General features: G+C 43.3%; 1 protein-coding gene across 2 annotated transcripts in view; it reads left to right on the forward strand.

The window, feature by feature from the left end:
* gpr158a (G protein-coupled receptor 158a) overlaps positions 1-21044 on the forward strand; it is a 75503-nt gene that overhangs the window by 40861 nt on the left and 13598 nt on the right. For both annotated transcript variants that reach the window (XM_056434200.1, XM_056434201.1), the window contains exon 6: positions 18251-18360. In XM_056434200.1, coding sequence (XP_056290175.1) covers positions 18251-18360 — 110 coding nt within the window. The remainder of the gene's footprint in view (positions 1-18250; positions 18361-21044) is intronic.

The following is a 21044-nucleotide window of genomic DNA, read 5'->3' on the forward strand; positions in this document are numbered from 1 at the left end:
GACAACATGGCGCCACAGCTGACTGTCTTGCGTCACCGTCGGACCAACAGGGTACCGCTCTCTGCGAGAAGCAACCCGCTGGATCTGTGTGTGTGTGTGTGTGTGTGTGTAGGTGTGTAGGTGTGTGTGTGTGTGTGGAGCCAGCTGGTGGCTGCTGAAATGAGAGATGATTAGGAATGAAAAATAACTGCAAATTAAGTGGCTGAGTGTTGATTGAGTGGGTGAGCGTGTGAATCTGTTCTCTGAGAGTCCCGTCACACTAAATTCAACCATTCATTGTTGTTAAGTATTCTCAGAGATGGATCAATGAATAAATGTCTTTATACTGCGTATGGTATGAGTGTTTAAGTCAGACAGTCTTGATTTGTCTTCAATATTTGATGACAAAAATAACTCTGATTGTGTGAAAACATTACTCTACTTCTCCAGTTTGGATTAAAATAGAATAAGGAGTAGACAGAGTAAACACACAGGGGAACGAGACACAGGTGGAAACAATGAGGGCGGGGCTTGCAATCACACAGGGAGGTAGAGGGGTGACTGAGGGCAGGTGAAGGGAATGAACCAATCAGGGACAGGGTAGACGATCACAGGGACAGGAAGTGGAGGGAAACAGAGGACGCGAGAGACGAGGACTTCAAAATAAAACAGGAAACAAGACACAACAATCCCGACCATGACAATACAGCAGAGCATGCTTTAGGGCGGGCAGCTGTACGTCGCTTCTCAAGCGTCCAGATATGATCATTTACGTTCATAAAGCAAAAAAAATAGTGGCTTACTCCACTTTTTATACACGGTGTGTGACACCGTCACAGGTTCAACCCCCCCGACAGCAGCCGGTGTTCCCGTCAACAGTCGTCAAACCTACAAGTCACCGTCCATAAGAGCGTCGGCGACGTCTGCCGCCGAGTCTGATCCTCACCTTTGATCTCGCTGCATTGATTGGATTCTCGCCTCGCACATGACTTCAAATAAGCTTCTGTGTGCCGTGCGATGAGCACAATAATGCGTGGGTTATTTGTTCCAGCAGATTCTGCTCCTTCATTTTTCTCGCCACCGGATGCCAGTCGATACGCTCCGGATAGGCGTGGTCATGAAACACGTTCCGAGAACAAACTGTTTTGGCGAGTCGCCATCGTTTCCCATTCTCGTTTAAGGAATATGGCGAGACGCCAGGTCAAGGTGCACCGACTAGCTCGATGTTCGTTTATTTCGGATCGAACGATATCAAAAACCCGGTTCTACAGGAATTTGGACAGCAAATTGTCTTCAATGTGAACACACACACACCTTTTAATGATAATGTTGGTATCTAGAAGAGACAAGAGATTAAAAGCTCTGTTCATATCTTAATATACTTCGTCTTGTATTCTTTACTTTTAGCAGAACACGTGGCTCAGGTCGTGATTCAGGGAAAGGGAAAGTTCTTGGGCGTTTTGTTGTCAAGTGAGTCCTAATATTCGATTGTCAGGAACAAAGGTAAGGGAAGAGAAGCTACAGTGAGTCATGTTTTAGTCGTCAGGCGGAAATGACTTCTCACTTCTCAGGTTAACAGACGAGTTCAAAAGCTTTCGATTGGCTTGAAAATCCGACGTCAATTCAATTCAGTTTATTTTGTATTGGCCAATATCACCAATTACGAATTTGTCTCAGAGGTCACAAAGCCGGAAACGGGCTTGTGAAAGGTTTATATATATTTTATATATATTCTTTTCTCTTCTTAGAGATACGTGGTTCTCATAGGGCAGAGACGCTCCAGACATACAAGGATTTTTAAAGAATAAGATTAAACTACCAACAGCATATAAAGAAGATAAAAGTAGCTCAACCGAACACATCTGCAACGTTAAAATGCAACAGCAGCAATAAAATCAATCCAGATCCAATTCAATTCAATTCAATTCAGTTTATTTGTATAGCCCAATTTCACAAATTACAAATTTGTCTCGGAGTGCTTTACAATCTGTACACATAGACATCCCTGCCCCAAAACCTCACATCGGACCAGGAAAAACTCCCAAATAACCCTTCAGGGGAAAATGGAAGAAACCTGCAGGAGAGCAACAGAGGAGGATCCCTCTCCAGGATGGACAGATGCAATAGATGTAATGTGTACAGAAGGACAGATTTAGAGTTAAAATACATTCAATGAATATGACAGAGTGTATGAATAGTTCATAGTAGGCATATTCCACGATGGAGACCTCCACGATCCATCAGGCAGATGGCGGTGGGGAGGAGGAGTGGCGGAGTCTCAACAGGACAGTGGCGTAGTCATGAGCAGGAATTCCACGACCCAGACGATCCATCAGGCAGATAGGATCTATGCCGTCTCATAGGGTCCGATGACCCCATGAGACGTAAAGTCAAAAGGACTTCCGGGAGAAAGCAGAGTTAGTAACGTGTGATTGAGAGATGAAAATTCATCCTTAAGGAGAGAAAAAGAGGAGATAGGTACTCAGTGCATCCTAAAACGTCCCCGGCAGCTATAAGCCTATAGCAGCATATCAAGGGGCTGGACCAGGGCAAACCTGATTCAGCCCTAACTATAAGCTCTGTCAAAGAGGAAGGTCTTAAGTCTACTCTTAAACGAGGTGACTGTGTCTGCCTCCCGGACTGAAATTGGAAGCTGGTTCCATAAAAGAGGAGCTTGATAACTAAAGGCTCTGGCTCCCATTCTACTTTTAAGACTCTAGGAACTACAAGTAGTCCCGCATTTAGTGAGCGTAGCTCTCTAGTGGGGCAATATGGTACGACAAGCTCCTTAAGATATGATGGAGCATCACCAATCAAGGCTTTGTAGGTTAAGAGAAGAATTTTAAAAGTGATTCTTGATTTTACTGGGAGCCAGTGCAGAGCAGCTAGTGCAGGAGTGATGTGATCTCTTTCTTAGTTTTAGTGAGAACACGAGCTGCAGCATTCTGGATCAACTGGAGGGACCTAAGAGATTTATTAGAGCAGCCTGCTAATAAGGAGTTGCAGTAATCCAGTCTCGGAGTAACGTAACGTGAACCAATTTTTCTGCATCTTTTGAGACAAGATGTGCCTGATTTTGAAATATTACGTAGATGAAAGAATGCAGTCCTTGAGATTTGCTTTACGTGGGAGTTAAAGGACAAGTCCCGATCAAAGATAACGCCAAGATTCTTTACAGTGGTGTTGGATGCCAGGGCAATGCCGTCTACAGAATCCACATCACCAGATAATTGATCTCTGAGGTGCTCAGGGCCGATTAAAATTACTTGGTTTTGTCTGAGTTTAACATCAAGAAGTTGCAGGTCATCCATGTTTTATGTCTTTAAGACATGCTTGAATTTTACAGAGTTGGTTGCTCTCCTCTGGTTTTATCGATAAATATAGTTGAGTGTCATCTGCATAACAATGAAAGTTTATGGAGTGTTTCCTGATAATATTGCCCAAAGGAAGCATGTATAAGGTAAATAAAATTGGTCCAAGCACAGAACCCTGTGGAACTCCGTGATTAACGTTGGTGGTTATCTTGGCGTCATCGTTTACAAATACAAACTGAGATCGATCTGATAAATAGGATTTAAACCAAATTAGTGCCGTGCCTGAAATGCCAATCGACTGCTCCAGTCTCTGTAACAGGATGTCATGGTCAATGGTGTCGAATGCAGCACTAAGGTCTAACAAGACCAGGACAGAGAGGAGTCCTTTATCTGCTGCCATTAAGAGGTCATTTGTAATTTTCACCAGTGCCGTCTCGGTGCTGTGGTGTTTTCTAAATCCTGATTGAAATTTCTCAAATAAACTATTATGATGTAGAAAGTCGCACAACTGATTTGCGACCACTTTCTCAAGGATCTTGGAGAGGAAGGGAGGTTAGAGATCGGTCTGTAGTTAGCCAATACCTCTGGATCCAGAGTGGGCTTCTTCAGGAGAGGTTTAATAACAGCCACCTTGAAGGAGTGTGGTACGTGGCCTGTTAGCAGAGACACATTGATAATATCTAATAGAGAGCCGCCAATTAAAGGCAAAACGTCTTTAAGCAGCCTCGTCGGGATGGGGTCCAAGAGACAGGTAGACGTGTTCGAAGTAGAAACCGTTGAAAATAATTGGTCACGGTTGATAGGAGAAAATCCCTCCAAATATACACCAGGGCATACAGCGGTTTCCAAGGCCATTCCACTTGAGGACAGATTGGCACTGGTTATGGGCAAGAGATTATTAATCTTGTCCCTAATAGTTAAAATCTTTTCATTAAAGAAGTTCATAAAGTCATTACCACTAAGGTTTATAGGAATGCTCGGCTCCACAGAGCTGTGACTCTCTGTCTATGTGTACAGATTGTAAAGCACTCCGAGACAAATTTGTAATTTGTGAAATTGGGCTATACAAATAAACTGAATTGAATTGAATTGAATTGGATCTGGATTGATTTTATTGCTGCTGTTGCATTTTAACGTTGCAGATGTGTTCGGTTGAGCTACTTTTATCTTCTTTATATGCTGTTGGTAGTTTAATCTTATTCTTTAAAAATCCTTGTATGTCTGGAGCGTCTCTGCCCTATGAGAACCACGTATCTCTAAGAGAAAAGAATATATATAAAATATATATAAACCTTTCACAAGCCCGTTTCGGCTTTGTGACCTCTGAGGCAAATTCGTAATTGGTGATATTGGCCAATACAAAATAAACTGAATTGAATTGACGTGGATTTCAAGCCGATCGAAAGCTTTTGAACTCGTCTGTTAACCTGAGAAGTGAGAAGTCATTTCCGCCTGACGACTAAAACATGACTCACTGTAGCTTCTCTTCCCTTACCTTTGTTCCTGACAATCGAATATTAGGACTCACTTGACAACAAAACGCCCAAGAACTTTCCCTTTCCCTGAATCACGACCTGAGCCACGTGTTCTGCTAAAAGTAAAGAATACAAGACGAAGTATATTAAGATATGAACAGAGCTTTTAATCTCTTGTCTCTTCTAGATACCAACATTATCATTAAAAGGTGTGTGTGTTCACATTGAAGACAATTTGCTGTCCAAATTCCTGTAGAACCGGGTTTTTGATATCGTTCAATCCGAAATAAACGAACATCGAGCTAGTCGGTGCACCTTGACCTGGCGTCTCGCCATATTCCTTAAACGGAACAGAGCTTTTTCTCTGGCCCTCTCCCAAATTTGCAGACAGACGAATTGTATAGCCGAATGTCGTCTTTCAACCGCTGGCTGTCGAGGTGGTGCCCAGCGAATAATGTGGGCTACGTAGACAACTGGAAGACTTTCTGGGGAAAACCTGATCTGATGAGGAGAGACGGCATTCATCCCACGTTGGACGGAGCGCGTCTCATTTCTGCGAATATGACCAAGTTGATGACCGGACTTAATCTATGACAACCCAGGGTTCAGATCAGGAACCGGGAGCAGAGTTGTAGTTTAACACCCTTCTCTGCTCTTCCATTCGAGCAGTTACCCACCCATGACTTTAGAGTAGAGACTGTGTCTGTCCCACGGCCACTTCAATTAAATAAATCAAAAGTAAGCAGAAGAGGAGTCGTACACAATAACCTTATACAAGTTAACACCATTATTTCAGCAGTGCAACAAAATAGGTCTATTAAATGTGGTCTCCTAAATATTCGATCTCTGTCATCTAAAGCTGTGTTACTGAATGATTTAATATCAGATAATCACATTGATTTATGTTGCCTAACTGAAACCTGGCTGAGCCATGAAGAATATGTCTGCCTGAATGAATCGACTCCTCCAAGTCATATTAATACTCACATTCCTCGAGGCACCGGTCGAGGAGGTGGAGTAGCAGCCATCTTTGAATCGAGCCTATTAATTAATCCTCAACCAAAATTACACTACACCTCATTTGAAAGCCTTGTTCTTAGTCTTTCACATCCAACCTGGAAAACACTACAGCCAATTCGATTTGTGATTCTGTACCGCCACCAGGTCCATATTCAGAGTTTATATCTGAATTCTCAGAATTTATATCAAGTTTGGTTCTTAAAACCGATAAAGTTATTATTGTTGGAGATTTTAATATCCATGTGGATGTTGATAATGATTGCCTTAGTGCTGCATTCATCTCCTTGTTGGACTCGATTGGCTTCTGTCAGAGAGTACAGAAACCCACTCACAGCTTTGGCCACACGCTTGATCTTGTTCTTACTTATGGCGTTGACATTGAGCATTTGAACGTCTTCCCACAGAATCCTCTTCTGTCAGACCACAACCTCATAACTTTTGAATTTATACTACCGGGTGTACTCCGTTAGTCAAAAGTTTCTACACTAGATGTCTAACTGATAGTGCTGTAGCTAAATTTAAAGAAGCGATTCCTTCTGTATTTGATTCGATACCACGTCTCAATATAACAGAGGACTCCTGGTCTAACTTTAGTCCGTCCCAGATTGATCATCTTGTTGACAGTGCCACAGGCTCTCTGAGAATGACACTGGACTCGATAGCCTCTGAAGAAGAAGACAGTGAGGAAGAGGAGGTTTGCTCCTGGTATAACCCTCAGACCCGCAAACTGAAGCAAACGTCACGAAAGCTTGAACGCATATGGCGTTCAACTAATCTCGAAGAATCCCGCTTAGTTTGGCGAGATAGTCTTAAAACATATAATAAGGCCCTCCGTAATGCCAGAGCAGCCTATTACTCATCAATAATAGAAAAAAATAAAAACAACCCCAGGTTTCTCTTCAGCACTGTAGCCAGGCTGACAGAGAGTCACAGCTCAGGTCGTGATTCAGGGAAAGGGAAAGTTCTTGGGCGTTTTGTTGTCAAGTGAGTCCTAATATTCGATTGTCAGGAACAAAGGTAAGGGAAGAGAAGCTACAGTGAGTCATGTTTTAGTCGTCAGGCGGAAATGACTTCTCACTTCTCAGGTTAACAGACGAGTTCAAAAGCTTTCGATCGGCTTGAAAATCCGACGTCAATTCAATTCAGTTTATTTTGTATTGGCCAATATCACCAATTACGAATTTGCCTCAGAGGTCACAAAGCCGGAAACGGGCTTGTGAAAGGTTTATATATATTTTATATATATTCTTTTCTCTTCTTAGAGATACGTGGTTCTCATAGGGCAGAGACGCTCCAGACATACAAGGATTTTTAAAGAATAAGATTAAACTACCAACAGCATATAAAGAAGATAAAAGTAGCTCAACCGAACACATCTGCAACGTTAAAATGCAACAGCAGCAATAAAATCAATCCAGATCCAAGACCAATACTTTTACTTTAAGTACTTTAACTGCATTCCGCTTTTGATAATTTACCATCACTAGTAATACTTAATAATTTCTAAGACAAAGGTGGTACAACGTAGTTACAGAAGGCTTTATTTAGAAAATAGCAATACAATATTTAATATTCAAACAAAACCACATTTATTATTACATGTGCTCAGATGTGCTGTGTAAACTTCTGTGTGAATTAAAGTAATAATCTCATAAAATGTTGAACATTAATATTTTCCAGCCATATCCTAACTTTTTTAATTAATATTATCATTATGATTTGGGATATATACATATATATATGGATATATATATATGGATATATATATATCCATATACATATAAATGGATATATATATATCCATATATATATATGGATATATATATATATACAGGACTGTCTCAGAAAATTAGAATATTGTGATAAAGTTCTTTATTTTCTGTAATGCAATTAAAAAACAAAAATGTCATGCATTCTGGATTCATTACAAATCAACTGAAATATTGCAAGCCTTTTATTCTTTTAATATTGCTGATTATGGCTTACAGCTTAAGAAAACTCAAATATCCTATCTCATAAAATTTTAATATTTCCTCAGACCAAGTTAAAAAAAAGATTTATAACAGCTGAGTGTTTGTCAAGGCTCAGGAAACCCTTGCAGGTGTTTCGAGTTAATTAGACAATTCAAGTGATTTGTTTAATACCCTACTAGTATACTTTTTCATGATATTCTAATATTTAGAGATAGGATATTTGAGTTTTCTTAAGCTGTAAGCCATAATCAGCAATATTAAAAGAATAAAAGGCTTGCAATATTTCAGTTGATTTGTAATGAATCCAGAATGCATGACATTTTTGTTTTTTTAATTGCATTACAGAAAATAAAGAACTTCATCACAATATTCTAATTTTCTGAGACAGTCCTGTATATACATATATATAAGATATATATATATGTATATCTGTATATATATATATCCATATATATATCCATATATATGTATTAGATATATATATATATATCCATATATATGTATTAGATATATATATATATTTATATATATGTATATATATATATATGTATATATATATATTGGTGTAACCATGAGCAGAATTCACATCAAAAAGAAAGTTGAGTCAGTCAATGCTCTTTATTGTCAATTCAGACAGCGTAATTGTGTATCCCGATATCTCGATGTGTGACTTCATCACGTTTTAGATTCCACAGAAAGACAAACCCTCGTATTGAATATCATTCGCACACGTTCACCTTCATGATGGACATGTGGCCTTTTGACATGGAGGCCGATACGGTAACCGTTTCACTCTGGTGGGACAGGCTGGGGCAGACTTTCGCTTCGCCGTTGACGAACGTCTCCCCCTCGCTGTCTCCGATCATCGTTTTGTAAAGATCGCTGTTGCACTCTTTGTCGATGTCGAAGATTCCCACCGCGTACTTGTTGGACTTCTTCTTTCGGTCGAAGGGAACCCGGAACAGCACGGCTATCTTCTGAGCGGCGACCTTCGTGGACACGTTGAGAAGATCGTAGGTGAAGACGCCGAAGGATCCTTGAGCTTTAAGGCGACTATTGCTGAACAAGGCCTCTCCGGACGAGTTGGGCTGGATCATGGCGGGGAGGGGCTCGCGGCAGCACCCCACGTGGATGTACTGTCTACGTATACAAGAGACGTGTTAATGGTGAGAGCAAATACAGCATATGTACATCCCATAGTTTCACTCGCCTGAGGTTACAGAGGCTGTAGTTGGAGCTGTCGTTCGTGAGAATGACCTTGCACTCGCGGCTCATTGGCAAGGCAGCGATTCCGGATTTAAGTCCTTCAAGTGCCAACGTGTTCGTGAAGTCAGAAAAGAAGTCTTCCATTCCACCACCTGCTCAGACGGACATGTTTATAACATATTTTACAAATATTTCATCTGACAAATACATCTAGTATACTCACTGTGCCTTAAAGCGGCCAAATGTGGCATTAAAGTCACTTCCATAAATATGATCACGTTATTATTGACATTTAAGCAATTTAACCAACAATAAACTGTTTTTACAATCTGCCCTGAAGGGGGCGCTATAGACAGGATCAGGGGATCGCAATTCTATAACGTACATGTGGTCGTACATATGCACCGGATACATCTGAATATTATTTCTGTGCAAAATAAGAGCACGTATAAGCATAAATTCAGCTTTTTATGCTGAGAACAGATTAACTGCTTCCAGTTTCTTGAGTAACTACACTTGAAACTCAAAGTTAATCTTTTTAAATGAATTTTCGAATGAAACAATTACATGTTTCACATTCAAATGTGACACACAGACAAATTACGATTAGATTTAAAGAACATTTTTACAGGCTCGTCATTGCCTAATAACGTTACCGTGTAATTTGTCAATCACAAGTTGGCAGATGTCCAGTTATGTGATTCCTCGTGTTGCTGAGGAGCCGTCTGGTGAACATGCAGGAATATGAAAACGTGTCAACAGGCGAGCATATAGACAGAATATAGAGGATGAAGTTTAAAATACTGAAGTAAGGAAAGGCAAGTTTATTTCATTTTGCAATTCACAAAGTGCTTCACATAAAATCATTAAAAGCATCAAAATGCAAAAGAAAACAAGATTAAAACAATTAAGAACATTCATTAAAACATTAAAAACAGTTTTTAAAAAAGCAAGAAATAAGAAGAGTAAAAGTTGCAATGCAGTTAAAAAAAAAAAAGTACTAATAAATGATAATTGAGCATTATATATTTTTCTAAATCACATTTCCCCTATAATTAGTACGAGACTCCAAACATTCACTCAGATGGTTCTTCTTACCTGAGATGAAGAACTGGATGCTCTCGTCAGCCCTGCAACTTTCCTTCTTATACAGGCGATGGAGTTTAAAACCTGATGTTCCAGGAAGTTGGATAAATATCTTTACTGGAAAACGTGGTGGAGGAATGTGACTCCACCTGACTGGAAGAGATCTGAAACGAGACAACGGGCCGATGCTCGTCGCTCAACGCCCTCAATCAAATCCACTGGCGTTGCCAAGTGACTTCTCTCGCACATCGTGCTGCGGCACGTTTGTTTTAGCCATGTGGTTAGACTTCATCAAGTAAACTTTTAAAAAAAGACAAAGAAATGCAGCAGAGTCGACACAAGTTTCATCGAAGGAGGGAACGAGGTGACGTTGGTTGTCGTGTTTGTCCGCTTCCACCACTTCCAAACCTTTTCATCCGCACGTGAGCTCAATGTTTCTCTCTCCAGGCGCGTGGAGAACACGCGGTTCTGTTTGGGAAAGTCCAGAGATCCGACTCGGAGGGCAGACGCAGAACCCGGGTTGCGTTGTCAGGCTACTGGGGGAGCCTGGAGACCAGTCCATGACCCTAATGGTCGGGGCAATTGAGATGCGGTCACCAGCCGAGAGAAAACCCAACGTACTTCTGTTTTCTATCGCCTCAGCACCAGTTATGAAACCTATGCCGTTTGAAGCCGAAGGGGAAATTAAAAGAAAGCAAACTGTAATGTTCTGGTATAAAACGTGGCCCTAAAAGCAGCACTCGCGGTACGGTTCAAGTTTAGAATCAAAAAAGGTTTATTAATTCATCCAAAAAACACTCTGGCGACGGAACGATCTGGCAACAATTGGCAGGGAGACCACAGGAGGAAACCACCAGGGACAGGAAAGACGATCACAGGGACAGGAAGTGCAGGGGACTCGAGTAGGGATGGGTTTCGATTAGGTTTTTTCGATACCGGTGCTAAACCGTTTTTTAAAAAATGATATCGGTGCCTAAACGGTGCCTGAACCGATACTTTATAAAAAAAGAAGCACAAAACGACGATTGACAATGACGACATTAAAAACCTCTTCGGTCAAATTCACAGTAAAAGACGTTCTCATGGAGCACTGACAAACATCGGATATCAGACTGTTGTAGCTCGTAGCTCGTAGCTCATCGCTCGTAGCTCGCGCTAGCTACGAGCGATGAGCTAGCTTAAACATGGTTATAATGGCTAATTTATTATTTGTTGGCCTACTTTTATGAATGCAAGACTTGCAATCAACGTTACGGTACTTATCTGAGTCAAGGCCATATTGGCACCGGTTTCCGGTCTCCAACTTATGATTTGGTGTTTTACGTAATATCGTTAAACTTAGTTTGATTTTATTTCTACAAAATATACGGAAGAAGATCTCCTATATATACACTACCGTTCAAAAGTATGGGATCACCCAGACAATTTCGTCTTTTCCATGAAAACTCACACTTTTATTTATCAAATGAGTTGCAAAATGTATAGAAAATATAGTCAAGACATTGACAAGGTTATAAATAATGATTTGTATTTGAAGGATTAATTTTTTTCTTCAAACTTTGCTTTCGTCAAAGAATGCTCCTTTTGCAGCAATTACAGCATTGCAGACCTTTGGCATTCTAGCTGTTAATTTGTTGAGGTAATCTGTTGAAATGTCACCCCACGCTTCCTGAAGCACCTCCACAAGTTGGATTGGCTTGATGGGCACTTCTTGCGGACCATACGGTCAAGCTGCTCCCACAACAGCTCAATGGGGTTGAGATCTGGTGACTGTGCTGGCCACTCCATTACAGACAGCAGACCAGCTGCCTGCTTCTTCCCTCAATAGTTCTTGCACAATGTGGAGGTGTGCTTTGGGTCATTGTCCTGTTGGAGGAGGAAATTGGCTCCAATCAAGCGCTGCCCACAGGATATGGCATGGCGTTGCAAAATGGAGTGATAGCCTTCCTTATTTAAAATCCCTTTTACCTGGTACAAATCTCCCACTTTACCAGCACCAAAGCAGCCCCAGACCATCACATGACCTCCACCATGCTTGACAGATGGTGTCAGGCACTCTTCCAGCATCTTTTCACTTGTTCTGCATCTCACAAATGTTCTTCTGTGTGATCCAAACACCTCAAACTTGGATTCATCTGTCCAGAACACCTTTTTCCAATCTTCCTCTGTCCAATGCCTGTGTTCTTTTGCCCATACCAATCTTTTCTTTTCATTGGCCAGTCTCAGATATGGCTTTTCTTTGCCACTCTGCCTAGAAGGCCAGCATTCCGGAGTCGCCTCTTCACTGTCGGCGTTGACACTGGCGTTTTGGGTACCATTTAAAGAAGCTGCCAGTTGAGGACCTGTGAGGCGTCTATTTCTCAAACTAGAGACTCTAATGTACTTGTCTTCTTGCCGAGTTGTGCACCGGGCCTCCCACTTCTCTTTCTGCTCTGGTTAGAGCCCATTTGTGCTGTTCTCTGAAGGGAGTAGTACACACCGCTGGAGGAAATTTTCAGTTTCTTTGCAATTTCTCGCATGGAATAGCCTTCATTTCTAAGAACAAGAATAGACTGGCGAATTTCACATGAAACTTCTTTTTTTCTGGCCATTTTGAGAGTCTTATCGAACCCACAAATGTGATGCTCCAGATAATCAACTAGCTCAAAGGAAGGCCAGTTTTATAGCTTCTCTCATCAGCAAAACAGTTTTCAGCTGTGCTAACATAATTGCACAAGGGTTTTCAAGGGTTTTCTAATCATCCATTAGTCTTCTAAGGCGATTAGCAAACACAATGTACCATTAGAACACTGGAGTGATAGTTGATGGAAATGGGCCTCTATACACCTATGGAGATATTTCATTAGAAACCAGACGTTTCCACCTAGAATAGTCATTTACCACATTAACAATGTATAGAGTGTATTTCTGATTGATTTAATGTTATCTTCATTGAAAAAAACAGTGCTTTTCTTTGAAAAATAAGGACATTTCTAAGTGATCCCAAACTTTTGAACGGTAGTGTATATATTAATGAGAATACATATATATGGAGCACTTACTAAAATTAAATCAAACGCTGTATACTAAAGAGAAATCATACAGTATTTCTCAGCTTGTTCACAAGGGGATCTCGAGAGGGAACCAGAAAGTGCATCTTTGGATGGATGGGAGAAACAACACCGAGTAGAAATGCTATTGACTCTGAATTCCCCCAAACAGTTTCTGATATTGTCTGAATGTAGAAGAATAAACTCTTATTAAAAGGTGCTGCTGGATGCTGGCCACGCTCACTCAGCATTTCCAGAAGTCTTTCCTGAGGCCAGACAGAGAGAGAGAGGGGGGGGGGGGGGGCGCTAAGCGTTTTGATAATTGTCTCCTCGATATCGACGTCCATTAGATCCGCGCAGGTATGAAGCGCCCGGCTTCTCTCAATCGGCCCCACGTGCACGCCGACGTGCACCGTGCACACAACACCAGATCCTCTTTCCCCCCTTTCCCCCAGCGCCGGATCTTAGATTCCCAGCACTCAGCATTGATTAATAATGGAAGGATTGAAAAGAAAAGGGGGGAGGAAGAGGAGGGGAGGAGGGGGTTAGAAACTGATCTCTCTCTTCATGCACACTGGCGTTAAGAGAAACCCTTCGAGGGGTTCGCAGACGATCTCTTCCCGGAAACCACGACTGATGTAAAGTGCACGGCTCAGAGCGGTGAGGGGTCACGGCAATATCTGAGGACAATGACCACACTTTGCCACGTGTGTGTGTGTGTGTGTGACCCTTCATGGACAAAACAAAAATGAAAGCTCGTCATTTTTTCGTTACTCATTTTCTGTAAATGCAACGGCATTTTTGGGAGGCGGCACCACGGAGAACAAAGGGATTCATGTCATTGTTTTGGTGTGTGTGGCAACGTTTCTCACAGATCTCATAGTCACCGTTTCAGTAGCTGTGTAATATGTCGAGTCGTCACGAGTATGATGTCACTTTGAAGTGAACTTTCTGGGAAATAATGAGACAGCTGATTGCTTATCTTTGAAAACCTTATCATTTTTATTATAGGACGGGTAAAGACGAGTCCCTACGTCAACATTTATAAACACGGAAAAAATAAATTTATAAAAGAAAACAATGTAATTTATAAAAGACAAACATTTCATTTCTAAAAGAAAATAATTTTATTCATGAAAGGATTTTTTTATATACGCAAAAACAATGTAATTTACAAAAGAAAATAATTTAACTTATAAAAGAAAAAAATTCATTCATAAAAGAAAATAATTTCATTAATAAAATATTTTATTTATTTATGCGCAAAAACAATGTAATTTATAAAAGAGAACAAATATTTTCCTTTGTGGTTTTCAGCAACGAGAAAAAAAAGGGACAACGAGGGTCGATCGCCCATTCGAAGAGAAGCTAAATGTGCTAACGACTTTTTATGGTGGGAAGGAGCAGCCCCCCCCCCCCCCCCTCTCCCTTTAAGTGGCACGTGAAGGAGGTCCGGATGTTATTTTCTCCAGTTTCCCTAAAAAGGAGAAGAAGGAGTCGTGATTCTCCCCTCGGGGCCTCTCCGATCATCTTCCGTCTCCGCAGAGCTTAAAACATGCGTCAGCAAGTCGCTGCACATCTGCAACGCACCGATAATTATGTTCATGCCTCAGATGTTAGTTTGTAAGACCATCAGTGTGTTGTTGTTTTTTGTGAGTGCGTCAGCTTGGATGGAGTGTTTCTGAGGTCTCTGGAGCAGCCAATGGGCGGACGCCCTCCTCCTGGTCTCGAGGGCGAGCTTTGGATGACGTTGGCGGGCTCAGATGTATTTTGTTGTTCTGAATGACGCTGAGGACGATAATTCATTTATCGAACTAGCAGAAAACACGTTATATCGTTGTATACGTTGTTTAAGATATGAAATCACCCATACTGGGAGAGAAGACGTTTACCTATATCGCCCGGCTCTAGCCACCAGATACACAACTTGTCAAATTGTTATTTCTATCAATAAGTCTGACTTCTTTTGGTACATTTGAGGTTTGTTGTTGTTTTAATAGTCTAAGCCAGGTTGTGGGGAACCTATGACTCGCGAGTCATATATGGCTCTTCCGGTGACGGCATATGGCACCCAGACAATTTTGAGTAAAAAAAAAAAAACTCCGCCCGCCCTCCTGTAATTTTCTCTATCGCGCCAGATTACAGCAGAAGTAATTTAAGGTCCTTTTCTTAAAGACCCACCCCTAGCATCATGCAGCACCAGAAGTCGCATTAAAAGCAAGACATATTTAATTTATTATACTGTAGTGAATGTGATAACATAATTCACCCTTATTCCTGGTGTAGTTCGTTACACAGTGATTAATGTAATGAGTCACACACATCAGTGTGACTGTTCCGGGATCGCGGTCCCTTTAAGTGTTGTGTTGCTGTTGTGACGTTGAGCCCCATGCGGGTTTGGTACCTGGGCAGCGCCATCGTGTGTTCATTCGTTTTTGTGTTACGGAATAAACGAGACACACACTTGTGTGCTCAACTTGAGGAATTGTGTTTTGCCTTTTAATGCAACTTCCACACTGGTGATCCCGACGCGTCTTTGATGCCATCCACGGTCTCTCCCACCCCGGTTCGAAAGCGTCGCAGAGGCTGGTGGCGGCGAAGTTTGTTTGGCGCGGCCTCAAAAAGGACGTAAGAGACTGGGCTACCACTTGCCTTAAGTGCCAACGGGCCAAAATACATCGCCACACTAAAGCCCCGCTAGAGTTGTTCCCTGTGCCAGAGAGGCGTTTTGACCATGTTAACGTGGATCTGGTTGGCCCTCTGCCCTCCTCTCAGGGTTTCACCTACCTGTTGACCATGGTTGACAGGACCACCCGTTGGCCCGAGGCTGTGCCACTGACATCGTTGGCATCTGTCGAGATGACACGGGCATTTATCGGCACCTGGGTTGCCCGTTTCGGCACCCCTTCGGACATATCCTCTGACCGGGGCGCGCAGTTCACGTCTGAGCTGTGGAACGCGGTGGCCCAGAGCCTCGGAGCCAAACTCCACCGCACGACCGCATACCACCCGCAGGCTAACGGACTCTGTGAACGATTTCATAGGTCCATGAAAGCTTCTCTTCGTGCCGGCCTCAAGGACAGCAACTGGGTCGACAAGCTCCCGTGGGTGATGCTCGGCATCAGGACTGCACCGAAGGAAGACCTACAGTCCTCATCCGCGGAGCTCGTCTCTGGCCAGCCACTGCGGGTTCCAGGGGATTTTGTTCCCGCCTCCACCGTTCCCTGGTCTGCCTCTCCAGCGGGCCGCGCTACTGGACAATGCGAGGCTTTTCGCACCGGTCCCTACTTCCCATCACGGCCTCCCTCAGTCGCACATCCCCGCTGGGCTTCAGACGGCTGAATACGTTTTTATTCGCCACGACGCTCACAGGGGACCGCTACGGCCGCCCTACGAGGGTCCATTCCGTGTTTTGGAGACGGGAGACAAACATTTTATGGTGGACATGGGTGGTAAACCGGAGCGACTCTCCATTGACCGCCTCAAACCAGCTCATTTGGACGTTGCTAGGCCCATTGAATTGGCCCAGCCCCCACGACGCGGGCGTCCTCCAGCTCTGCACCCACCCCCTGCTCCCCTCCCTCCCAAAACTCCCACACTCCAGTCCCCACACTCATGTCATGGTGGTACACCTGCCACAGTGTCTCCTCGACCCCCTGTAAAGCACAGCCGTGCTGCCGGTTACTACGACCACCTCGCCGATGACCTTTTTCTTATTTGGTGAATTCTGGGGGGACGTGTGTAGTGAATGTGATAACATAATTCACCCTTGTTCCTGGTGTCGTTCGTTACACAGTGATTAATGTAATGAGTCACACACATCAGTGTGACTGTTCCGGGATCGCGGTCCCTTTAAGTGTTGTGTTGCTGTTGTGACGTCGAGCCCCATGCGGGATTGGTACCTGGGCAGCGCCATCGTGTGTTCATTCGTTTTTGTGTTACGGAATAAACGAGACACACACTTGTGTGCTCAACTTGAGGAATTGTGTTTTGCCTTTTAATGCAACTTCCACAATACGCTAAAAATACTATATGGCTCTCAATTAAATATATTTAGAAATATTTGGCTTTTGTGGCTCTCCCAGTCAAAAAGGTTCCTGACCCCTGGTCTAAGATAATAAAACACGTGGATAGACCGATTATTTCTGTATCTCTCTGTGTTGCATTAGAGACGCCAAGTGGCGGTGAATGCAATTGCCTTTTTTGTTCTTGGATTTATCCCTCCTCTCTTACCGTAGTTACTTCCTGTTTCATGATTCTACTGAAAGCACACTCTGCAGCTACGTTTCCCCTTTACTGCGTGATATTGAAGTGCTAAGTCTGTGAGTAGCTATGTATGTCACATGTAAATATCTGCTACTCTATATTATCTGTGTAGTTGCTGTTATAGTATAGCTAATATTGTGCTGTAGCAAGAGACGCAAATTAGCATCTAGCTAATCGCGGCTAGCTAGATGCTAATCTCGATTAGCATTTCGTCATTGACATCCATGTTGGGGTTAGCTTAGACTCTTAAGTAGTCAGGGGATTCATGTTGATGGGTAGTGGTAATTTCTGGTATGGTACTTTGTGCTAATCGTGTTTTTTGTTCAAATATATGTGTGAAATGTTTGTTATGTCATGTTATGTTTCCACATTTTAACAATATCAAAACCCCAAACTCTATATCGGATTCCTCGGTTTTAATTTCATGGATCTGCTGTTATCTATCTGCTAAGGTAACTTAGAGAAGCAAGAGCAGAATAATCGGATATTCCTTTATGTTTACATAACTTGAAGCTGCTCAGTAAGTGTGAACCCTCCCGTTGAGTGCATTTAATCTGATTGTTATAAAGTTTCACAGCTTTGTTCTCGCAGGACATTTGAACACGTATAATAATAAACGTGGTTTTGTTTTTATATTCACTTTTTTCAGAGCTATTTGCGAAATAAAGCCTTCGAAATAAAGCCTTTTCGAAAGAAAAATGTTTGGGACGTATTGAACATGATAAGTAATATATAAGTGAATTATATGGTTTGGTACATGGGAAAATTCAAATTGCACAGATGCCGATGTCGGAGAACTCGCCTAAATTCTCTGTCCTAAAGTTTTTAAATGTTAATGTCTCTCTTCCTTATTTCTTCCTTCCCCTCTTCACTTCCTGTCTTCTCCCACCTCCTCTTCCCAGGTCGGGATCCTCTACTTCCAGCCCAGCGTATTCCGCTGCATCCTCCTGCGATGGGTCCGCCTGCTGGGCTTCGCCACCGTCTACGGGACCCTGACCCTCAAGCTGTACAGGTACACACACACACACACACACACACCTGGAAGCCAGTGTGTCCCGATGCCATCATCCATCCCGGGGGGAAACAGGAAGTGACCTCTGTTCAAGTGCAATTACACATGTGTCTCACTCCTTGAGGTAGGAGGAGGGAGGGAGGAGTAGGGAGGAGGAGGAGAAGGTAGGAGGAGGGAGAGGAAAGGAGGAGGGGGAGGAAGTAGGAGGAGAGGAGAAGGAGAGGAGAAGGAGGAAGAGGGAGGAGGAGCATGGAGGAAGAGGAAAGGAGAAGAGGAGGAGGAGATAGTAGGAGGAGGGAGAGGAGGTAGGAGGAGAGGGGAGGATACAGTGGGAGAGGGGGGGGGTCTTCTGTATTTAAAGTAATGCTCATGGTGCCCCTGGAGGAGAAGGGAGGAAGAGGAGGAGGAGAAAGGAGGGAGTAGGAGGTAGGAGAAGGGGGGAGGATACAGTGGGAGAGGGGGTCTTCTGTATTTAAAGTAATGCTCTCATGGTGCACCTAGAGGAGAAGGGAGGAAGAGGAGGAGGAGGAAGGAGAAGGAAGGAGGGAGTAGGAGGTAGGAGAAGGGGGGAGGATACAGTGGGAGAGGGGGTCTTCTGTATTTAAAGTAATGCTCTCATGGTGCACCTGGAGGAGAAGGGAGGAAGGAGGGAGTAGGAGGTAGGAGAAGGGGGGAGGATACAGTGGGAGAGGGGGGGGTCTTCTGTATTTAAAGTAATGCTCTCATGGTGCACCTGGAGGAGAAGGGAGGAAGGAGGGAGTAGGAGGTAGGAGAAGGGGGGAGGATACAGTGTGTGAGGGGGGGGGGTCTTCTGTATTTAAAGTAATGCTCTCAAGGCGCCCCTGAGGGCCTTCCTTCCTGTCAGGATGTCCAAAACACTCGATGAAGATGACGAAGAGGAAGTGTGGCGAACTCCCTCAGAGTCACGTTAGCATGTTGCACTAATCCATTTTTGATGGGGGCTCATTAGCGGCGGCGGCCAGCGGACTCGTCAGCGTGCATGAAGGGCACGTTCTAAGAATAGCTGCTCACGTGTCGGAGAACCGCTTAATTTGTGCTCGTCTGGATTTGAAGCTGCACGGCGAGAACGGAATAATAACCGATCGGAATAATGACGAATTTCAAGAGCCGGTGATCTCTCCTGGTTTTATTTTTACACCAAACCCGAGAGAGAGATAACGATTTCTCAAGTAGAGAGAAAGATTTTGGAGTCGTGGTTTTGGATTCATCCAGTCGGCGTTCGGCCGTGAGTCGAGCCCTCGTGTCACCACGTAGAAATAATTCTAACTAGAACGGGCACTCGGTAGAGCGCATACCTTCGCATATCACAAGATTGGGCATTAAATTATGAACATGTTGGCATTAGTTGCATGCCAATTGGATAAAAATTGACCGCGCTATGGTAAAAAGAAGATTATGACCCTTTCTTGACCTTGACCTTTGACCCGATCGATCCCAAAATGTAATCAAATGGTCCCCGCATAATAACCAATCATCCCACCAAATTTCATACGATTCGGTTTAATACTTTTTGAGTTATGCGAGTAACACGCATACAAATAAATAAATAAATACACGGCGATCAAAACAACCTTCCGCATTCTCAATGCGAAGGTAATAATAGCTTTTTTAATGAATGACTTTTTTATTATTATGATGAAATAGATTATATTTACGAAATAGAGTAAAACAGTGCGTGACGCCAGTAGATCGTAACGCATCGGAGGAAAATAAAAAATAAATACAATCTGTTTCCCTCTAGCGCTTTTTTTTCTTTTTTTCTCGTATATCTACACATTTATAATGATAATAATCCATTTAATTTATATAGAGCTTTTTAAGGTTATCAGACACTTTACATGTTATATCTATACACCGTAGTCACAGCTCAGGGTTACGTGTTGCTCAAGGACACATCAACTAGGGCGGGAATTGAACCGCCAACCTCCTGATTGAAAGACGTATTTGCTAACCTCTGACCCACAGTCACCCCAATGTGTGGGTTGCTGAGAGGAATTCTGGGAAATATTGGAACTCAATGAGAGGAGGAGGAGGAGAGAGGAGGAGGTAGGAGGAGGAAGGATGAGAGGAGGGAGGGGAGGAGGACGTAGGAGGAGAAGAGGAGGAGGAGGGGGAGAGGGAGAGAAAAAGAGGAGGAATTCTGGGAAATACTGGAACTCAATGAGAGGAGGAGGAGGAGAGAGGAGGAGGTAGGAGGAGGAAGGATGAGAGGAGGACGTAGGAGGAGAAGAGGAGGAGGGGGAGAGGGAGAGAAAAAGAGGAGGAATTCTGGGAAATATTGGAACTCAATGAGAGGAGGAGGAGTAGAGAGGAGGAGGTAGGAGGAGAAGAGGAGGAGGGGGAGAGGGAGAGAAAAAGAGGAGGAATTCTGGGAAATACTGGAACTCAATGAGAGGATGAGGAGGAGGAAGGATGAGAGGGAGGGGAGGAGGAGGGAGGGGAGGAGGGAGGAGAGGGAGGACGTAGGAGGAGAAGAGGAGGAGGAGGGGGAGAGGGAGAGAAAAAGAGGAGGAATTCTGGGAAGAGGGAGGGGAGGAGGAGGAGCAGGAATTCTTGGAAATACTCAATGAGAGGAGGGAGGAGGTAAAAAGAGGAGGAGGTAGGAGGAAGGATGAGAGGAAGAGAAAAGGAGGAGGAGGGAGGGGAGAAGGTAGGAGGAGGAG

Source organism: Pseudoliparis swirei, chromosome 16 (genome assembly GCF_029220125.1).
Source record: "Pseudoliparis swirei isolate HS2019 ecotype Mariana Trench chromosome 16, NWPU_hadal_v1, whole genome shotgun sequence".
NCBI classification, from domain to species: domain Eukaryota; kingdom Metazoa; phylum Chordata; class Actinopteri; order Perciformes; family Liparidae; genus Pseudoliparis; species Pseudoliparis swirei.